At 46.0% G+C, this 21780-nt stretch overlaps 1 protein-coding gene across 11 annotated transcripts in view; it reads right to left on the reverse strand.

The window, feature by feature from the left end:
• The window catches only part of USP45 (ubiquitin specific peptidase 45), a 293573-nt gene that overhangs the window by 15275 nt on the left and 256518 nt on the right, over positions 1-21780 (reverse strand). For all 11 annotated transcript variants that reach the window (XM_088472232.1, XM_088472241.1, XM_088472266.1 and 8 more), the window contains exons 12-13: positions 19438-19494; positions 15892-15993 (exon numbers count right to left, since the gene is read on the reverse strand). In XM_088472232.1, coding sequence (XP_088328358.1) covers positions 15892-15993; positions 19438-19494 — 159 coding nt within the window. The remainder of the gene's footprint in view (positions 1-15891; positions 15994-19437; positions 19495-21780) is intronic.

Below are 21780 nucleotides of genomic sequence, written 5' to 3' on the forward strand. Positions count from 1 at the left end.
AACATGAAAAAAAGCTGTTATTTTCTGTTTCCTTTTATGTGCTGATTCAGTATATTACACTAAAAATTTTTTATCGTGTCACATTTTTTAGATACAAGCAAAAATAACGCTTGAAAATGCTTAAAAATTTACAATGCCATCTGGAATTGAACTACGTCCCTGTTGAATTTATATATAAAAAGGACACTATCTTTACATGTGGGGGGATAGCGATTGCAAACAATATGTATTGCTAAAATCCTTATTATTCAAAATCATGTAATATTTCTGACCCAACTCCGTCTATGCTAAGTGGCTGTTGGGAGGGTATTAATCAATGAAGTTTGTCTACATTTGAACCAAATACAATACAAATGTTTACTTCAGGAGAAAGTTTTGGTGTATAAGCTGCAGCAGCAGGTTGTCTAGTTTGAGTGCGTTTGTTTTGTGAAATATTTTAAAATAATGTAAAAACACAGTGGTTGTATAAATGTGCCAAATAGTATTTGCTATATTTGTGGATAATTTCCAGTAAAGTCACAATGTCGGTCAATCATACAGAAGCTAATGCAAGCTTATTATGTTTATTTACACTGCCATGTGGGTGATCATATAATAGTTGGGCACCACATATGTGCTGTGTAAAGTGCTATGTAAAAGTGATGAAATGGATGAAGGGAAACAAGAATAATATGGCTTTTGCGTTTCCAATGGTCTGGCGAGAACCAACCAGTCACTTAGAAGATCGTTATTTCTGTCTAACAAAACCTGAGAGATTGCCAAAGAAAAATGAAGTTAACCTTGAATATCCCAATCTCCTATCTGCAATAAGACCTGTCCCACATATACTGAACTCCCGATTCCTGTTCCTACAGAAGAAGAGCAAAAGTTACCTGAACCGGCTGCTGGTCCCTCTCTGCATCTTGCGATCACAGTTACAGTCGTGAGCATGAAAAAACACACTTACGGCCTGATTTTGAGAAATGGGAGTAAAAAACGAAACAGAACAAGTACAGATGTGTCCTCATACACTAGTAGCGCCAAACAGCATTTCTTAGCTCGCCAGGTCATGTGCGATTCAGCTTGTGCCAAGCATCTTTTTCGCTTGAACATGTGTCTTAGTCACAATACGATGTGACAAAACCACTTCAAGAGACTGCAATGATTAATTTGATATGCAACATTTGTATATCAGTGTGCGACCGGGTATGAATCGGTATATGCAGTACTACAATGCAGCAGCCGCAGCTTTTTTTCAAGCCACATTCCATTGAACAGATTCAGACTCAGTCACAAAAAAGTTAGGATGCCGTTGTAGATAAATTTGTTATATTGCACCTGGAGTTCTATGAGGACAATTTGTGAGCTGTCAGTGGTGAGCAGGGGGAACGGTTTCATCAAATGGCGATTATTGCGGGAGCATCACACTACTCATAAGCTCAAAAAAACTGTAAGTAGTACATTTTCTGAATGTATCATTTGTGGGGATTATTTATTATTTACATATGTGTGTCTTAAACATGCTATTTGTTATCAAATGTGATACTGTTTTTCTAGTATTATCCCTGCTTTAAGCCATTCAGTTAAGTTACATTTGTTAAAATAATTACTGTACATTTTTTAAAACAAAGTACACAAGACTATGACAAAAAACGGTGACGTGTTCAGAACTTTTCATGACAAATTTGTGTTGAGTGTACGATTTAGTCAAATCACCATATTTCGTTCATTTTGTCACAAAATATATGATTTTTACTCACCGTAAAATCTCCTCCTTGGGGTCCATCTGGGGGATGCCATTACTTCTGGGTTATGTGTGTAGTGAGCTGTAGTGTCGGGTGCTAACTAATTAAGACTGGCTCCCAACCCCTATATAACCCCTTCCATTCCACTAGAACCTCAGTCTATGTTTAACAAAGCCGGCGAAGTACCCACGGAAGAACTGAGAAAACCAGAAAACCAACAGGTAACTAGTATGAAACCAAACAAGGCAGGGATCCCAGCATCCTCCAGATGGACTCCAAGGAAGAGATTTTACGGTGAGTAAAAATCGTATTTCCTTCATCATCCATCTGAGGGATGCCATTACCTCTGGGATCTACCTAAGCAAGCCACTTTAAGGGGGGGGGAGCGCCGAAACTAGTCACTCATAGAATTTTTCGCCCCACACTGGCGTACCTCGCTCCAAATGTATGGAAGTGGTAACATTTTGTGAAAGTTTGTATGGATGACCAGGTGGCTGCTCTGCACAGCTGCTCTAATGAGGCACCATGCCGCACAGTCCAAGTAGCTCCAACAGCACGAGCCCAGTGGGCATGAATTGAAGCTGGAACCGTCACATTTGAAGACAAATATGCCTGCTGGATGGCAGAAGTGACCCATCTAGCGATGGATCCTTTCGAGGCTGGCCAGCCTCTTTTTGGTGCATCAATCAACACCACCTAGAATCCATACATATCAAGATGCAATGCGCTTCAAGTAAACGCGTAACGCATATTCCACATCCAACAGTGCTAAAGAAGAAGCTTCACTAGTCACTGAAGCCTGGTGAATAAGCTGGAAGAAAGATATCCTGGTTAATGTAGAAAGCCGATACCACTTTCGGGAGAAAGGAAGGTATAGTAACACTACTCCATCCTCATGAAAAATGAGAAGCAGAGATTTACAAGAAAGAGTCGCTAACTCAGATACTCTTCTGGCCGAGGTAATGGCCAAAGGAAAAACAGCCTTCAAAGTGAGGTATCGCAATTCTACAGATTCCAATGGCTCAAAAGGTACCTTTTGAAGTGCCTCGAAATCAAAATTCAAGTCCCAAGGAGGAACCGGTGGGACATAAGGAGGTTGTATGCAAAGAACCCCCTGCAAGAAGGTTTGAAGTTCAGGAATGGTGGCCAATTTCCTTTGAAACAGGATCGACATAGCCAAAATTTGTCCCTTAAGAGAGGACAATCTAAGACCCTTAACCAACCCATCTTGCAGAAAAAAACAAAAGATGAGACATTCTGAATCATTAAGGTTAAAACTTGTGTCGTTCACACCAAGAAATATATATCTTCCATATCAGATGATAAATCTGGGAAGTGACTGGTTTGCCAGCCTGTATCATGGTTTATACAACAGATTCTGAAAACCCTTTGGCCCTCGATGTTGGAATCAAGAACCATGCCATCAAAGCCAGATGAGGCAATTCGGTGTGACGGCATGGACCCTGAAGTAACAGATCTGGACGCAGACGATACGGGACGTCTACCAACATGTTCCGAAGAATTGTGTACCAATGACGGCGCAGCCAGTTTGGAGCCACCAGAATGACCGGCTGTGCCACTGATCGAATCTGCTGAAGTACCCTTGGTAACATTACCAGTGGAGGAAAGATGTATCCCAGCTGGAACACCCAAGGTGCTGTCATGGCATCCACCAGGGATGCCTGAAGATCCCGGGACCGAGATCCGTACCTTGGAAGTTTCCTGTTAAGACAGGTAGCCATTAGATATATGTCTGGAGACCCCTATCTGAAAACTATTTCCACAAACACTTCCTGGTGCAATTCCCATTCCCCTGGATGCATGCTGTGGTGAATTAAGAAGTCAGCCTCCCAGTTGTCCAACCCTGGAATGTAAACTGCTGAAATAGCTAGAACCCAACTTTCTGCCCAATGAAGGATGTGAAAAACCTCCCTCATTGCTCGCCAGCTGCGTGTGCCATCCTGCTTGTTTATATAAGAAACTGCCGTGGCATTGTCTGATTGGATTCACACAGGTAGGCTCCTTAGATGAAATTGAGCATGAACCAATGCATACCGAATCGCCCTTAATTCCAGTAAATTGATGGAAAGAGAAGCTTCCTGGACAGACCTAAGACCCTGTAGGTGCATGTCTAGAACCACCGCCCCCCAGCCTGTTAGGCTGGCATCTGTGGTCACAATGATCCAATTCATTACTGCCCCCTGTTCAGATTTGCATCCTCCAGCCACAGTAGGAGTAACTGACGAGTCTGCAGAGCTAATCTGAACATCTGCCTGCTTAATCGAGGGTCTGGCATTACCCATTGATGAATCAATTGGTTTTGCAGTGGTCGGGCATGGAATCAAGTGAAAGGAACAGCTTCAAAAGAAGCCACCATTTTCCCAGTAACTGCATAGCCCTGAGGACTGAGATATGAGGCATCTGTAAAATTATCCTTATTTTGGATTGAAGATCCGGAATCTTTGCCTGTGGAAGAAACACTCTGTGACACTGGGTGTCGAAGAGAAGACCCAAGAATACCATTCCTGTGAGATGAAATTAAATTTGACTTGGGAAAATTGATGATCCAGCCGAATCTCTGGAGCATGCCTATGATAATCTGAAGATGTTGTTGCAATAGGGCTATAGAAGGAGCCCTTAGCAACAAATTGTCCAATTAAACCAACACATTGACCCCCCCCCCCCCCCACTTCTGAGTAGGGAGATTATGTGTGCCATAACCTTTGTAAAGACTCTGGGAAAGGTGGACAAACCGAATGGCAGAGCCTGAAACTGAAAATGCCGATGCCCCACTGCAAACCGCAGATGATGTTGATGACCCCATATCTTGATATCTAAGGAGGTCAGAAATTCCCCTTCCTCCATGGAACAAATGACTGACCTTACCGACTCCATCTTGAATTTTTCCAAGTGGAGATAAAGATTTAATCCCTTGAGTTGAGAATGGGATGAAACGATCCGTTTGGTTTGTCTACAAAGAAAAGACTGGAGTAAAATCCCAGGCCTTGCTGTAGTACCAGAACCAGAATAATTACTCCGGAATTGGAGAGCACAGAAATTGCTTTTATGAGAGCCGACTTTCTGCAGCTATCCACAGGGAGAGGAGTGGAGTAAAATCTTTCTGGAACAGGACCCTCCAAATCTAAAATGTAACCCCTGGTTACCAGTCCACTTATCCAAAAATCTGAGCTGGATTGAATCCAAGTTTCCCGGAATCTGAGTAAGTGGCCTTCCACCAGAGGTCGGGTCCCAGTCCCAGGACAGCCATGTGGGTTGACCTGCTGATTTAGCAGCAGGGTGAAGAGTGCCGGGGACACCACGCCCCCTCAAGGTACCTCTACGGGGACCCCTAGGCATATCCCGGAAGGCCTGAAGCTTCCCCTGCCTTGGGTCCGAAAGGAAAGAAACATAGGAGATTTTGGTTTTGGTGTTGATATGGGAATGTATGGACTTTTACCTCCCGTGACCTGAGGAATGATTTTAATTAATTTTGGACCAAACAGAGAATCTCCTTCAAAAGGCAGTGTCTCTAAAGCATGCTTGGACTGTTTGGCTTCCATGTTTTAAGCCATAGAGAATGTCTGGCGGAAATGGCCAGAGCAGAATTATAGGACTCTACGTGAATAGTGTTTATTAATGCATCGCCTATATAGGTCAGAGCCTCCGAAATTTGATCAGCTAAAGAACTGGCTTCAGACAAATCCTCTGATTGAAACCCAGCAATCATCTGGGTCATCCAGGAATTGATGGCCTTTATCGCCCAGGCGCTGGTCAGAACAGGCTGCAGCGAGACTCCTGACAAAGTGAATATAGACTTAAGTACAGCCTCATTCTTCCTATCTATAGGATCCTTAGGTGTTACAGACTGTACTGTGGGGATAACTATTCCTGACCAAACTAGCAATAGGAGCACCCAGCGTGGGTGGAATTTCCCAAAGCTTGGTATCCTCTTCCAAAAAAGGATAAAGAACCATAAATGTCTTTGGGATATGAACTATGGAATCAGGTTTTAACCAGGCTTCTTTTCTCCAAAATGTGAAAACATGTTTAGTCTTACGTTTAAAGAAACTGAACTAGTCATTGGAATAGCTGTTTCCTGTAGAAGCAGTCTCCTAGACCATATGTACCAGTATAGATACCCCTGAATAAGAATGGGAGTCATCCTCCCAGTTTTAGGTGTCTTCCCAGTCATAATCCAATTCCTCTTCTTCCTGGGAAGAGACGGCTGAAGCCTCATCTCCAGTAAAATCCACTGAGGACTGGCCTGAGCGTCTCTTAGTGGCTGTGGCCCCTGGTGAGGTTTCTATTTTATTTAGGGACATTGCTATCTCACCGAGACATCGTCCCATATCCTGGGCCCAACTGGGCACTACCGAGGATCTGACATACTATGAGTTTGAGCACAGGTTAACATATAATTTGCCTGAGAGTGACGTAATTCACCTATGACCTCAGCCTTAGACCTAGAACAAATCAGGCATCACTGACTCAGCCGAACTTCCCGGTAATGAATCTCCCTGTGAACAACCAGCACAAAGCGACCCTGGGTCCGTACAACCTTTTGGCAACTTTTTATCACATTCTGTACAAGAAAAAACAGTGATTGATCCCCTTTTTTTAGAACCCTTGTCTGGCTTCTCCATACTGAGAGAGAAAGACAACTCTAACCAATACAGTTAGCTACCTAAATTTCTCTGGAAAAAGTGTAGCACTGTTTGAATAAAAAAAACAAAGAAGGTTTTTTTTTTTGTATAATAACAAGCACTGCTTCTGAAATGACAGCAAAAGATGGAAGGCATGCTCATGATCGCAAGTTTTCCTGTCAATCAAACACTCATCGTTCTTTCTCCCGTATAGATTTTAATTTCCTGTCCCGTTAGTTACAGCCACTAGTCGCAAAGGGGAATTTCTGACCACTCCCTGGTCTCTGTAACTCTAGATTTTCTGGGTGACCGTCGCATCTCTTTCTGGAAACTGACCCCTTTCTGGCTCGGAACTGGTCTCTGCATGGGAGGGATATTTTGGGAACAACTCTTGTGTCTCTGATCCGTTTAGTCTGGGATGCCTTTAATGCCTTCCTTCGGGGCACTTTTATTGCTAGAGTTGCGCAAATTAAGTCCTTTAATAGACAGAGGGAGGATGAGTTGAAGCAGCACTGCTGGGACCTGGAAATTCTGTATACTATGTCACGATCAGAGGTACAGCGGGATGCTCTCCTCTTTGCACAAAAATAATGGTCTGACTATCTCTTTGATAAGTCCAAGCGTAAACTACTTTACTCTCGGCATTCCCTTTATTCCCAGGCGGATGTGGGTGGTAGTTGTTTGGAATGTTTGGCTCGCGATGAATTGACTGATAGAACTACTCCTGCTATTGTGGATTCGTCAAGGACCACTATTGTTGCTGGGAGGCAAATAGAGGACACTTTTGTTGAGTTTTTTCGTGGGCTCTATGCGTCACGGGTGTCATACTCAGATCTGCAATTACAGGACTATTTGAACATGGTAGTTTTGCCAAGGCTTTCTGATGATGCAATAGATTTTCTTGAGGCCCCTTTTACTGAAGAGGAGCTGGACTATGCCATCTCCTCCTTTCCTAATAACAAGGCCCTGGGTGTGGATGGCATCCCAGTAGAAACATACCAAACCCTCAGACAATATTTTATTGCCCGGTTGTTGAACACTTATAATACAATTGCTAGAGGTGGGATTGCTGCCTTCATCCATGTCAGAAGCCCTCATTGTTGTGTTGCTTAAGCCTGTAGTGGGGGTGTTCTTGGATGCTGCTAAGGCCCATGACTAGGTGGAGAGGGGGACCTGTGGGAGGTACTCCGTTGATATGGTTTTGGTCCGAATTTTTGGTGGTGGATCCAGCTTTTATATTCATCCCCAGCAGCTCGTGTTACGGTTAATGGCTTTACATGAGAGTTATTTCCCTCCAGCCGTGGCACTAGACAGGCTGCCCCTGGTCGCCTACACTGTTTGCACTTGCTTTAGAGCCCTTGGCCTGTATAATTAGAGCTCACTCTGGTATAAGGGGACTTGCATTGGGGACTGTGATTAATACTATCGGGCTGTACGCTGATGCCATGCTTCTGTTTTTGGTGGATGCAGATACCTCTCTGCGCAATTTATTGCTCACTGTAGATACATTTAGACTTTACTCAGGTCTCCAGATTAATTGGGCTAAGTCTACTATTTTTTCTACTATGGGCGGGTCTCCGGCTGCGCTGACTCCAGCTTGCTCTCTACAATGGACTAATTGTTTTAAATATTTGGGTGTCTGGATCACCTCGGAATCATGTTAAATTGAATCTCCACCCTATACCGAAGTATTTTAAAACCAAATTACATCTGTGGAAGAAATTTCGCCTTAGCCTGACTGGCAGGATTAACCTGTTTAAAATGATTATGCACCCCAAATATCTTAATGTGCTGCAACAATCACCTATATATATTCCTAACAGGGTGTTTCAGGGAATTAATGTTTTCATTTCTTCTTTTGTATGGGGTGATAAGAAGGCAAGGATCAAACTTCATATGCTGTGCCAGCCTAAGGGAGATGGTGGCTTAGCCCTGTCCAATTTATGTCTCTATTACCTGGCAGCACAGTTATCGCATTTAATTGAGTCGGTGACGGATTCTAATGGTAAGACCGTCCTTGGCTTTCTGGGTGAGCAGACTGATTCCTCATTGTCCCCATTACAGATTCTCCTTGTAGGTAAAAGGGCTAAAAACTATGCTCCCCTTTTGAACCAGACAGCTGCGATCTGGTTGGCAGCAAATAGCTTTCCTGGTTCCTGATAGCTCTCTGTGGGATATTGCTGGACTCCCCGAAATGAGCAGCTTTGATAGAAAATCATTCTGGTCTTTGTATGGCGTGACCACTTTAGGCCACATCTATCAAAACAACTTAACCAGCTCAAATTAACTCAAACTTTTTTCGATATCTTCAGTTACGCCATGCTTTACATGCCCAGTTTGGAGACTCCCCACTTTGTCTTTCTGTCTCTCCAGTTAAGACGCTAATACTCTCTCTAGGAAACTGAGGGGTTGTTTCTATTCTGTACTCCACTCTCAATTCTCAGTTTTCTCCTGATAGTCTCTGTCATTGACACGTAAATGGGAAGCAAATTTAGGGGTTCTGAATAGCAGTGGGCATTGATGCTCGGTGGCACACGTGAGGCTACAGCGTGTATATGTTACCAACAGATACATTTTTTTGTGCTCCACAGAATATATTATACACCACATGGTTTATTTAATATGGGACTCAGAACAGACTTTGCATGTAGAAGGTGTGGGCTGCTGGAGGCCTCTTTCTGGCATCTCCTCTGGGAATGTCGGGAGGTGATGCACTTCTGGACTCAGATCTGGGATTGTGCTCAAAGTACTGTACCTGCCCTGCCCCCTCTTCACCCTATAATATGCCTTTTTGGTTTTCCCTTAGGAGTCGTTTAATGTTAGAATACACAAATAAGTTTTCAAACTGATGACCCTGGCCAAGGTTATCATAGCCAGAGTCTGGTTGGGGGAGGACCCCCCGGATTTTCATAAATGGATAGCTTTAGTTAATGACACGGTTAACCACGAGAGATACCTCTATATGAGCAGATACCTCTTATGATACCCAAGTATCATAAGCTCTGGTCTAGGTGGTACTAGATTTGGTCGTTGTGCTGTGGGTACCCGACAGTCAAGTGCTACACATTAAATGGAGGGCTGCCAGCACACTTTACACTTGATTTTAATACATTCATACTATATTGTAGTATAATTTTTTTATTTTTTCTTCTATTGTATCTTGTTTTGAGGTTTGCTATTTGGATGATTATAATTTTCAAAACAGTTTACTGCATTTTATGTATTCTGAGATAGTGATTTATTTTTCAAATATGTCAGGTTCGTTTGTTTGTTTTTTTATTTTTATATTCCTATGTTGTTGTTAAGTGCCAAAACAATAAAATATACTTGACAATACTAAATCACCTATCTGTTTAAATGCAAAAAAATGCAATACTTAAGTCCACATTCACTTGCAAAAAAACCCAAAGGCAAAGAAAGAATCTTCAGTACAAAACAATGTATGTTACTGACTAAACTCCTGTTCCGGCGCCTCCCTTCAGAGAACCACAGGGCTTGCCTGATGTACAGCGGCTCTTAGTGCTGACGTCATAGACGCCACACCTGCATGTGCAGTGGCGCCGTGTCATGGCCAACGAGCTGCCCTCTCCAAAAAGCCAGTAGTATGCTCTGTTCTGTAACACCTACCGTTGCTGCCACGTGAGTAGTAACATGCTCGGTAGTTCTACTAAAGCGGTGTGCCGGGAAGCAGTAATACAGCAAACAAGGTTTTTGCATGTAAAAATGTATCAAGCTTACTTTTTTGCCAGCGGCCCCCCCAGATGTGTGTTTGGTATGGAGAGAGTCCCAGGTAATATGTAGTTTGGTGACTCTCACAGAGGCCGTCTTTAGAGTGGGATACAGGGTTCACAAAAACCTCTACTTCTACCTAACTCCCATTCTGCTAGTGCTTGGTGCCAGGAACTAAGCACCCAAACCAAAACAGGAAAATAAAGAAAATAAACTTAACTTAAAAAGCTAGGACCTATCTAGTGCCTTACTCCAAGGCACACTTGCCGATTTCTAGCTCCCTCCTTCCGGGAGGGAGCTGTTGGGTGTCCTCAGCAAAGGGGTGTGCCACATCAAAAGGAGGCGTGGCCCAGAAAATGACTCGACAATGGGGGCGGGGCATGGGCGTGACAGCGCGATCGCGTCATCGCGGCCCCGCCCCCTCTTCACAATGCCGAGATTGTGAAGCAGGGGGCGAGGCCACGATGACACGATTCAGCGCGAATCGCGTCACCGCCCCCCCACGCTGCCGGAGATTATACTATAATCGCGGGGGGGGGGGCAGATAGATCGCCGGGGACCGGGAGGCTTGCCTACCTTTCCGGGAGCGGCACCCGATTTTCGGGAGGCTCCCGACCAAATCGGGAGGGTAGGCAAGTATGCTCCAAGGCACTACAAACAAGACTGAGGTTCTAGTGCACAGGTTCTCAAACTCGGTCCTCAGGACCCCAAACAGTGCATGTTTTCCAGGTCTCCTCACAGAATCACAAGTGAAATAATTTTTTCCATCTGTGGATCTTTTAAAACGTGTCAATGAGTAATGACTACACCTGTGCACCTGCCAGGAGAACTGCAAAATGTGAACTGTGTGGGGTCCTGAGGACAGAGTTTGAGAACCACTGTTCTAGTGGAAGGGGAGGGGTTATATAGCGGCTGGGAGCCAGTCTTAATTAGTTAGTGCCTGACTCCACACTATACATAATCCAGAGGTAAATGCCATCCCCCAGATGGATTATAAAGGACGTTTGAAATTGTCAACTAGTGTATACTTATGTATGTGTTTGCTAACTGTATGATTTGGTAGGAACAATCCTGTGCAAATGTGAAAAAAAAAAAATGCTGGAGTACACACAACCCAAAAACAGTTTAGCTCCCCCACTTTTGTCCAGCACGGGTTCTGTGAAGTAGACGACCTAATATGCCATCATTTTTTTTTTTCTTCATATAATTGTTCTACCTTCATGAACACTTCTAAATATACATTCTGTGCACTAAAGTTTAACTTTAGGGTGCAATTTTGTCTCCAGGTGAATTGTGATTGCGTACATATAAACAAGCCCTAGAGGGTGTTAAGTAAAGTAATGTGAATGGTGGCAATGGGTCTAAATAAGAAAATGGCCTAGAGGAGCATGATTAGCACAGCTCTAAAAAATCAACAATTTTTTGAATTGTATAAATAAGTGTTATGGTATACTTACCTTTGTTAACTTTTTTTCTTCGTGGTCCATGGGGTCCACAGGGATACCATCGGGAAATGTGGTTGGAGTAATCCAGGCACCAAACAGTTAAGCTTTCAGCTCCCAGGATGCCTCAGGTTTTCCTCCACATATACCCCGACCCTGGCCACAGGCATTCAGTTTTGTAAACAAGCCCAAGGCAGGAAAAGGAAAAAGGAGAAGGAAGAACAATGTATACCAGAAACACTCTCACACAAGATGAGGAGATCCGTGACCAAAAGAAAATGTACTCAATGCAGCCAGGTGCCCTGTGGACCCTATGGATCTCAAAGAAAAAGTTAACAAAGGTAAGTCTACCATAACTCTTATTTTCTTCTTCAGAGTCCATAGGGATCCACAGGGATACCATGGGGATGTCCTAAAGCAGTTCCCCTAAGGGTCGGGACGCTCCTAAGCAGAAAAGATAACCATGACGAACACCCACGATGGTCCTACAGACCGGGTAGAATGTGCTGTCGCCGTGAAACAGGGAGATTAGCCTGTGTGTAAGCCTGAGAGATAGTCATATGCAACCATCGAGCCAGAGTTTATTAGCTGGCCAGCCTCGTTTGTGAAAACCATATAACACAAAAAGAGCATCTGATTTTCTAAAAGAGATTGTACGATCCACATAGATACGGAGAGCACGAGCTACATCCAGGGAGGCTTCACCTACGGAAAGGTCTGAAGACTGAAAACCTGGAACCACAATCTCTTCATTGACATGAAAACAGGACACTACCTTAGGAAGGCAACCCGCCCGTGTATGGAAGACAGCTCCATTCTTGTGAAAAACCAAAAAGGGGGAGCAACAAGAGAGTGCTGCCAAATCAGAGATTCTGCGTGCAGAAGAGATAGCGAGGAGAAAAAGTATCTTTGCTGTCAACCACTTCGAATCCCCTGAGTCCAGAGGTTCAAATGGGGTACTTGTAGCCCCTTGAGAACTAAAGACAAATCCCACAGTGTTACCGGTGGGACAAAGAGTGTGTGAACTCGGAGAACATCATGAAAAAAAAAAACATCCGGCAGAGAAGCAATCTTTCGCTGGAACCAAACTGACAGCGCAGAAACCTGTACTCTCAAGAGTGGCCAGGCGGAGACTGAGGTCTGACCCAGCCTGGGGAATAACAAGTATCCGGGAAATCCTAAAAACCTTAGGGCCCCATCAGGCAGAGGGTTTGTTGTCCGGCTTAGAGGCTGGACGTCTGGCCAACCAGGACCTCTTAGTTTGCTGCTTGGTGATCCTGCGAGAACTAGATGGTCTGGAGCAAGACTGTCCTTTTGCTCTTCCATGAGGGCGAAAGGACTGAAAATAATTTTGCCTAGACTTCGAAGTAGCCACTATGTTATCCAATTCTGCTACAAATAGTATGTTTCTATAAAAAAGTAAGGTTTCCAGACCCTTCTTGGATCCCGTATCTGCATTCCAGGACCTTAACCAAAGGGCTCTAAGAGCAACAACTGAAACTGCCGATGCTTTAGAAGCCAGGAGCCCAGCATCTATTGCAGCTTCTCCTAAATAGGAGGCCATTTCCCATATGTGGGAGATATATGTCAGCTGCTTTCTGTTAGCATTCTTCAACAGCCTTGGACACACAAGCCGTGGCCATAGCTGGCCGAGTAACAGCTCCAGACAATGAAAACACTGATTTAATACATGTTTCAAGTTTTCTATCTGTAGGATCGTTAAGGGAAGATGCTGACGGTATAGGCAACGTACCACTCCTGACTAAATGTGTCCCATAAGCATCCTGAGATAGACCATGAAGAAGAACCTGGCATATCATTGGATTCCTCCGATGATGCGTCTGAATCCAAATTCTGAGCAGACTGATAAAATTATATCATCCACTTAGGCGCTCTAGTGACTACCGGTCTGTTCGCCTGCAGCATTTGCACTAGCTGCGTCATAACCTGAGACAAGGAGGACACCCAAGATGGCTCCTGTACAGGGGCTGGTAGACTGGACTGGTGAGGTGATTCTTTATAACAAACGGCACACAAACCATCCTGTATAAAGTCCTGAGAGGATAAGTCCGCCAAACATCTTTTACATGAAACCAGGACTGGGGCCTAAGGCCCTGATTCAGAGCCGGACGCTCTGACCAGAGCGCTCGCTCTGAATCAGGGCCCTCCTCCATAATTATGGAGCGTCCTCCTGGACGCTCGTATAGCTGTGGGTCACCACCCACAGCATATACGAGCGTGCAGGATGATGGTCGCGATGGTCTTGACCATCGCCACTGCGAGCCGAAGCCTGCGGTTGAGTTTCTCAACCGCAAGGCCCAGAGTGATGTTGGCTCTATCAGAGCCAAAATCACTCCCACTGACATCACTAGTGATGTCAGTGGGGCCGGCTTCTGACGGTAGGCGTTCCCTTGGAAACGCCCCCGTCTGGGAGGCACGCCCCCGGAACGCCCACCAAAGGGGGCGTGCTGTCAATCAACATCGACAGCACGCCCCCTTTGATCAGACACAACGAGCAAAGGAAAGTCCTTCGCTCGTCGCGTCTCGCGCATGCGCACGACGGAGCTCCCTCCGTCATGCGCAGTGCAGATCATCGAACCACTTGCGAGCGGACAGCCACTCGCGAGTGGGTCTGAATCAGGCCCTAAGTTTCCTGTTTTACCTTTATTTTTAGACATAATAAACAAGTGCAAATTTGACCGCCTTCACAAATAACTATAAATGTGAAGTACATGTTGAATATATATATATATATATTCCCCACACACCTGTAGCAAAGGGTTGAGGAGAAATAGTAGTGATAGTTATATCTGACAGTACAGAATATAAAGGCAGTAACCACACAGCAGAGCAAGCAAAAGTCACATATAATGCATATACAATATACTTGCAATGGGCCCTGAATCAACTATTGAAAACACAAGGCTTGATAGGATTTTGGGCACTGTATAACCTGGCTTCTGGGGAGAGGTATACAGGGAGACTAGACCCAAACCTCTTGAGACCAGAAGCTTCAGCACAACGATAGGGGTCGCTGTGCATCTCATGTACAGAGGAGGGTCGGAGGAGGCTCAGCTGGATCGGCATCTGGGCTGGGGGAGAGCCTATCTCCCCTATGCTGTATCAACCCCCCAGGTGTGCTGGCCTTATTACATGGCCGCCGCCACTGTCCCAGACGCCAGGCTGACTTGCCCCGGTGGTCTGGTGCGGGAGCGGACACAACGGTCGCCCCACTACAGCATCCTCTGGCAAGTCTCCAACCGCCGGAGGTATGGACTGCATTCCCGTGCTTCCATGCATGCCCGCCGAAATCACCAGTCCGATTACTGGTGTTGCGGCGCCGGCCAGGGTAGATAGAGTAGCAGCACAGATGTCCTTTAGGACGTCTGGAGCTGCTTGCTCTAAAGTAAAAATAAATAAAATAAAACATAAAATAAAAGCTTGGGACTGCATGAAGCAGTCCCCCTGTTATAAAGGTGCATCTGAATCCTGCCGCAACCAAACTCAAAACTGAATGCCTGTGGTCAGGGGCGGGGAATATGTGGAGGAGGACCTGAGGCATTCTGGAAGCTGAAAGCTTAACTGTTTGGTGTCTGGATCACTCCAGCCACATTACCCCATGGTATCCCTATGGATCCCTATGGAACCTGAAGAAGAAATAATAAATTTTCTTTATAAATGTAATGGTTCTCACACAATCAAAAGTATCATTCTAGAATTGTCAGTTAAACACTTACTACTTTATGTATTGCAACAAACTTGCGTTTCAAGAAAATGGTGCAATATATGTCGTGTATATATAGGGCCTGATTCAGAGTTGTACGCTATACCGAAGTTTTCGAAGTTGAGCTGCTTGTGCTAACTATTCGCATCACTGTGCAAATAAGACGCATGGCGGGACTAGAAGGGCTGTTTAACCTGCAAGGAGGCTAGATGTATGAGGACACATATGTACCTAACAGAAACAAACCAAATATGTATGAATCCCCTGCATGATGTGCTCTGTTGTGTGCATTTTAATACAGAGAATGATGTGCACTTGTATGTTGTTCTAATATTAATTATATTTGTAAGAGCAAAGACTAAAATGTGGGAGGAGTCAGGAATAGTAAGGGGAGGAGTCTATGCCAGGAGCCAGATGCCGACGCGAGATGAGCCTGTGTTCTTTAAATGCCAAGGCCTATTGTTAGTCCCAATCCGGCCCCATCACAAGACATAAGTCAAATCTGACTATTGATACTATGCACCTTACAATAGAAACGAATTTCAATTAGCAGCCCGCAAAGTCTAGATCTCTGTGTGGATACTGAAAACTCTTTATATCATTTCTACAATGGTATGCAATATCCTTACATTGTCTTTCTTGTACATGTTATTGCAGTTATACACATCGCGATCACCTTCCTGGGCATGTTTAGCTTTATTTCCTTTTCCAGAATTTACAGGTTTGGAGACCTAATCAGCAAAAAAAAAATAATAATAATATTTTTGAATAATTGAAAATCTGTTATAAAACACAAAGGGGATGAAACCTGAACTTAAAATTATTTAACATATGTAATTCTTTGCTGACAGCGGGCCTGATTCAGAGATGAACGGAATTGCACAGTCGGCTGTGCAATTTCATCCATTTCAAAAGCAAATGCAGCAGGAGGTATCTTTAGGAAACAGACACCTCCTTGCTACATCTGCGAACTGAGGACCTCATTCAGAGCCGGACGCTATTTGCGCTCGCTCGTTCAGAAAAAAGGGGTGGCTATTCAAATTAACCGTTCGCTCTTTACGGTCTGTTCACGCCTAAAGGTCTGAATGGGCGGACCAAACATGCGGTCGTTTTTTGGAAAACTACGCCCCCTGGCCGCTCGCATCCTACGTCATGTCCGCTATTTATTAGATTAATCGAGTACATCGACCAGCGTATGAACTGCTCGCTATTCTTGTGGTTGGTTTTTCCTACCGCAATCTTGCGAGCAGTTCTGACTATAAAATAACCCAGTGACGTGATCAATGACGCTGCTGTATTAATTATGCACACCCATAAAACGCCCGTTTTGACCTTTAAGCATGCCTGCGTTCGGATCTCCACTCCCCGTTTTCAAGCACCTTCCCCTGTTACCACCCACATACGCCTCCTCCTGTCACTCAAAATAGCAGGCATTCGCTACTTAGCGAATAAACGATTTTCGGCCGCACTGACTGGTTCGCGCATGCGTATTACGATCCGTACGCATGCGCAGTTGTGCAAACATCGCTCGGAACGAACGAGCGGCCGCTTACGAGCGGCTCTGAATCAGGCCCTGAGGCCCCGATTCAGAACCAGTCGCTCTGACAGCGCGCTCGCTCTGAATCAGGGCCGGGCTTTTTTTTTTTATTTTTAGAACGGCCTCCTGGCCGCTCGCATAGCTGTGGGTGACCACCTACAGCTACAGCGAGCGGCCATGATGATGGTCGCGATGGTCAAGACTATCGTGACCATCGGGCTTGCGATGAGACCATTGTGGTAGGGTCTCATATCCGCAAGCCCCATAGAGCTTTCGGCTCTAACAGAGCTCTCAGCTCTCCACTGACTTACTTGTGATGTCAGTGGGGCCGCCCCCAAACAACAGGCGTTCTCATGGGAACGCCTCAGTTTGGGCAGCAACCCCCCCCCGGCCCGCCCACCAAAGGGGGCGAGCTGTCACTCAACATCCGGGTCTCGCGCATGCGCACGATGGAGCCGGCTCCGTCGTGCGCATGCACTCTGGGTCACCATCGACCCGGTTGCGAGCGGGTCTGAATCAGGCCCTGAGGTCGCAGCCTGGGATCACCATCGGAACAATCGCGACCATTGGTTGACCCTTTTGCCAGGCTGTGGTAGCTGAAGCTTACAGCAGCCTGACCGAGTCCATGGACACAGACCCTGGCCTCAGCTCTCCCAAAAAACGGGGGAGGCCATCCCTGCCCCCGCAGTGCCCCCCCAAACACTGCTGCCTGTCAATCAGGCAGAGGTTTGGGGGAACTACCTGTGGTATTGCAGAACGGGTCCTGCGCAAGCGCAGACCACTTACCATCGGAGATGTGCGCTAACCATACTCTTCAAGGAGGCCATGAGCCGAAACGCATTGGAGACATCTCCTACCACACCTGCTACCCCCTGCCTTCCCACCACAAGGACCCAGCCCTATCCAGCAACCAACTCCCGACCTGTGACCGGAGTCACACCACAAGGACCCGGCCCTATCCAGCAACCAACTCCTGACCTGTGACCGGAGTCACCCCTTTGCGCCCAGATCCGCGCTACCACAGCTGCAGCAAGCACCGCGACTACCCTCATCCATCGCCCCTGCATGTGCTGCACAGGAGTTCACAGGAGCACCTTCAGCAAACAGCACCCTGTGCTGGACTGCGACACACTCCCACCCTCTGGCATCAATCTGCACACACCATCGGCTACCCGCCCAGCAACACAGTGATCGGCCCTCCAGACCGCATCGAGGAACCAGAAACAGCCATTCACCAATACACCGGTAGTGGCCACCCACAGACTGTAACTCAGCATCACCCTCCACAAGGGGCAGCCACACACCCCAGGCATGTCGCAAAACTCAGCACCGCCCACCCGGCGCCGCCACCATCCGTCCTAACCAGGGCTAGACTCACATCACCCCTACGCTACCACACCCCATCTGCAACGCCACATCGAAGGCAACCTACCGGTAGGTAAGTTACATGCATGCTACACTGTGCAGGACGCCGCCACAGCAGCACATACCATTACCATCACACCATCCTCCTGACGGCTACCAAGACTGTAGGGAAGACATGCTGGTCTAGAACCGCACGGTAAGGAGCCCCCTGAAAGGGTCCATCCATCTTCCCCCCGAGCCAGTCACACAACCCCACACCACCCCTGGAACCATTCCCGAGCAGCACTGTGCCTTCTCAATAAATGGTTTCGCCCCATACCAGGTTGTTTGTCCATTTTTCCACACAAGCACCACACAATACACACACATCCCTATCCCGTACATCTAGAGAGCGCACCTGACCCACCCTTTTTTTTCATGTTGCGGGTGTCGATGGGCCTGAATCAGAGTTATATGCAAACCTGATGGTGTGTATACAACCCTGATGGTGGGCGATGGGCACATGCACAGGATCTGTATTGCGCATGTGCTGACCAGTGTTTGCAAGTTCGCTCGAAGTGCCTGGACGCCCCAGTGTAATTGCCAGGCCACGGGCATTTCGGGACTAAGTGGGGGCAGCGTCCTAGAAAATGGTGGTGTCGGCCCCATTTTCTGGGCTTGCTGAAGCCATTGGCTGCGTCCTTGTATACTGCTTCACTGGCTTCAGCTGCGTGACAGCACCAGCCCATCCTGAGTATGACCGATGGTCACGCTGAGCAATCTGATGCTGCGTCTCAGATGCAGCAGCAGATCACAGAAGCCGGCGGAAGACGTCTATTTACACAAGACGTCTCCTGAGGCATTCGAATATTTTAGCATTGCTGCTACGTCCAAAACGCCACAGCGATGATAAAAGTGTACAACTCTGAATCAGACCCAACATCAATGTCGACCTTCTGATGTCGACATCAGAGCCGTAACTAGACTTTTTGGTGTCCTGTGCCAGAAAGAGCATTGGTGCCCCCTCATTTTTCAAAGGGACATAATGCACCCAAAAAAGGGGAATGGCCTCACGGGGAAGGGCCAGGGAAGAGACAGGAGAGGCCAGGAGATGCTGGGGATGAAATAAGAGGAAGCTACAAGCAAGAATGATAATAAACTGAACTTTCACAGACCCAAACAGCACCCCCTGACCTGTGGTGCCCTGTGCGATGGCACCGTCCGCACTACCCTAGCTACGGCCCTGGTCGACATGTTCAACTCTGAGATAGTGATTGTGTACAGTTTCACTTACCCTCTCCTCTATTATTGGCAGAGAAAGGTCAATAAATGCTTCTTGAACAGAAGAAATCTGGAAGAAAAGCAAGAAAAGAAAGAAAAGAAACATCACTCACATTATAAGACGGTGCACACAAAATGTATTAATTTAAACAATATTATAATTTCTTCAAAACATGCAATATTAATTCAAATATGATATGTATAGTAAGTAGTGAATCCTGCTAGATACAATATAATTTCCGTTTAACTAATGCAAATAACCAATGCCATTCACAAGTGGCAGCTTAGCTTTGGTGAAGCAAAGCACTGAACCATGTCAAAAACTATATTTACTAAAAACTACATACAAATATTAAATAATATTATTTCCTCTTTCAATACATATTTAAAACATATGATGTGACCTACAAAAAACAATGTCAGTACTGTAGCAGTCTTGTACATGTGTATATACATTTACTCTTTTTTTTTTAAAAAGAAGTGATTTTATTATGCTTCTTAATTTTTTGCTCATAAACAATCTAAACTGTTTAGTAGGTGTGATACTGTCACAAATGTAAGCAACAAACAGATTGATATCTTTTTTGTTAATTCATGCTTTCATAGTTTGCTGCATTATTGTCTGCAAATGTTAAATAAAACAATAGAAATAGTTCCATAAGAGATCCACAATTTACAGCTAATTTCATGTACAGTGTGAATCTACAGCCAGGGCCAAAAGTTTTGAGAATGACACAAGTATTAGTTTTCACAAGGTTTGCTGCTTCAGTATTTTTAGACATTTTTGTCAGATGTTACTATGGTATACTGAAGTAAAATTACAAGCATTTCATAAGTGTCAAAGGCTTTTATTGACAATTACATTAAGTTTATGCAGAGTCAATATTTGCAGTGTTGACCCTTCTTTTTCAAGACCTCTGCAATTCGCCCTGGCATGCTGTCAACCAACTTCTGTACTAAGCATGCACAATTTTACCATCCTAGAGTGACAGCACAGAACTATTATAGCTTAAAGTGGACCTGTCACCTATACAAAGTAAGGCAGTATCTGGGCACTTAAAAAAATTATTTGTGCCTGTGACAAAGCAATTGGGATGGCTAGGCTTCTAAGAAGAAGAGATTAATTAATATATAAAAATGAGAGTTATGGTAAGAACTTACGTTTGTTAACTCTTTCTTCGAAGTCCGTAGTGTCCACAGGGAGACCTTGGGGGTGTAGGTGGTGGATCAGGAATCTGGGCACCACACAGTTAAAGCTTTAGCTCCCAGGATGCATTGGTCCATCCCCCTATGCCCCACCCCCGAGGCTCCTCAGTTCGTGACAAGCCAAAGGCTGGAGAAGAAGAGAGAAGGAAGACTGGTACACACAAGAATCACACTCTCACGGAGGAGGAGACGGGAAACCGGTGAACAGAAACATCGCCCATATGAAGACAGGTGCGTTAGGGCGGGTGCCCTGTGGACCCTATGGACTTCGAAAAAAGAAGAGTTAACAAAGGTAAAGTTCTTGCCATAACTCTCATTTTCTTCTTCAGGGTCCATAGGCTCCACAGGGAGCAGTAGCGTAACTAGAGCAGGGCGAGCGCCGTTGGACCGGCGGGGGCGCTGCCAGCCACGGTACCGGACCGCCCTAGTTAGCCAGTGTAGCGCCGACCGCAATGAGTGCGGTCAGCGCTACACATTTACACAGGACCGGCGCTAGGCTTCCAGCGCCGGTCCTGTGCTGCACGCCTGAGCACGTTCCCTCCCCCTGAGCGCTTGCCCAATAGCGCCAGGAGGCGGGCTCAGGCTGTGCATAACACATGCATCGCCGCCAGCTACTACTGGGGGGACCTCTACTGGGATAGGGGTGGCTACTACTGGGGGGACCTCTACTTGGAGAGGGGTGGCTACTACTGGGGGGACCTCTACTGGGGGAGGGGTGGCTACTACTGGGGGCGCCATTGGGAGGACCTACTCTACTGGGGACTACTACTTGGGGGGAACTACCACTGGGGGAATTATAAAAGGGGCCTACTACTAGAGGCACTGCACTCGGGGGAAAACTACTGGGGGCAATAATAGGAAGGGCCACTACAGGGGGCACTGGATAGGGGGGGATCACTACAAGGTGCCTGCATAAGGGGACCACTACTGGGAAAACTGCATGGGGGGGGGGACTACTGCTGGGGGCACTATATAAAGGGCACTGCATAGGGGGGGGGGACTACTACTGGGGGCACCATATAAAGGGCACTGCATAAGGGGATACCGCTACTGGGTGCACTGCATGGTGGGGACTGCTACTGGGGGCACTGCATAAGGGGGAACACTACGTGGGGCACTGCATTTGGGGGGCCACTACTGGGGGTACTGA

This window comes from Taudactylus pleione, unplaced genomic scaffold (assembly GCF_031769625.1).
Source record: "Taudactylus pleione unplaced genomic scaffold, aTauple2 ptg000015l, whole genome shotgun sequence".
Classification (NCBI taxonomy): Eukaryota; Metazoa; Chordata; class Amphibia; order Anura; family Myobatrachidae; genus Taudactylus; species Taudactylus pleione.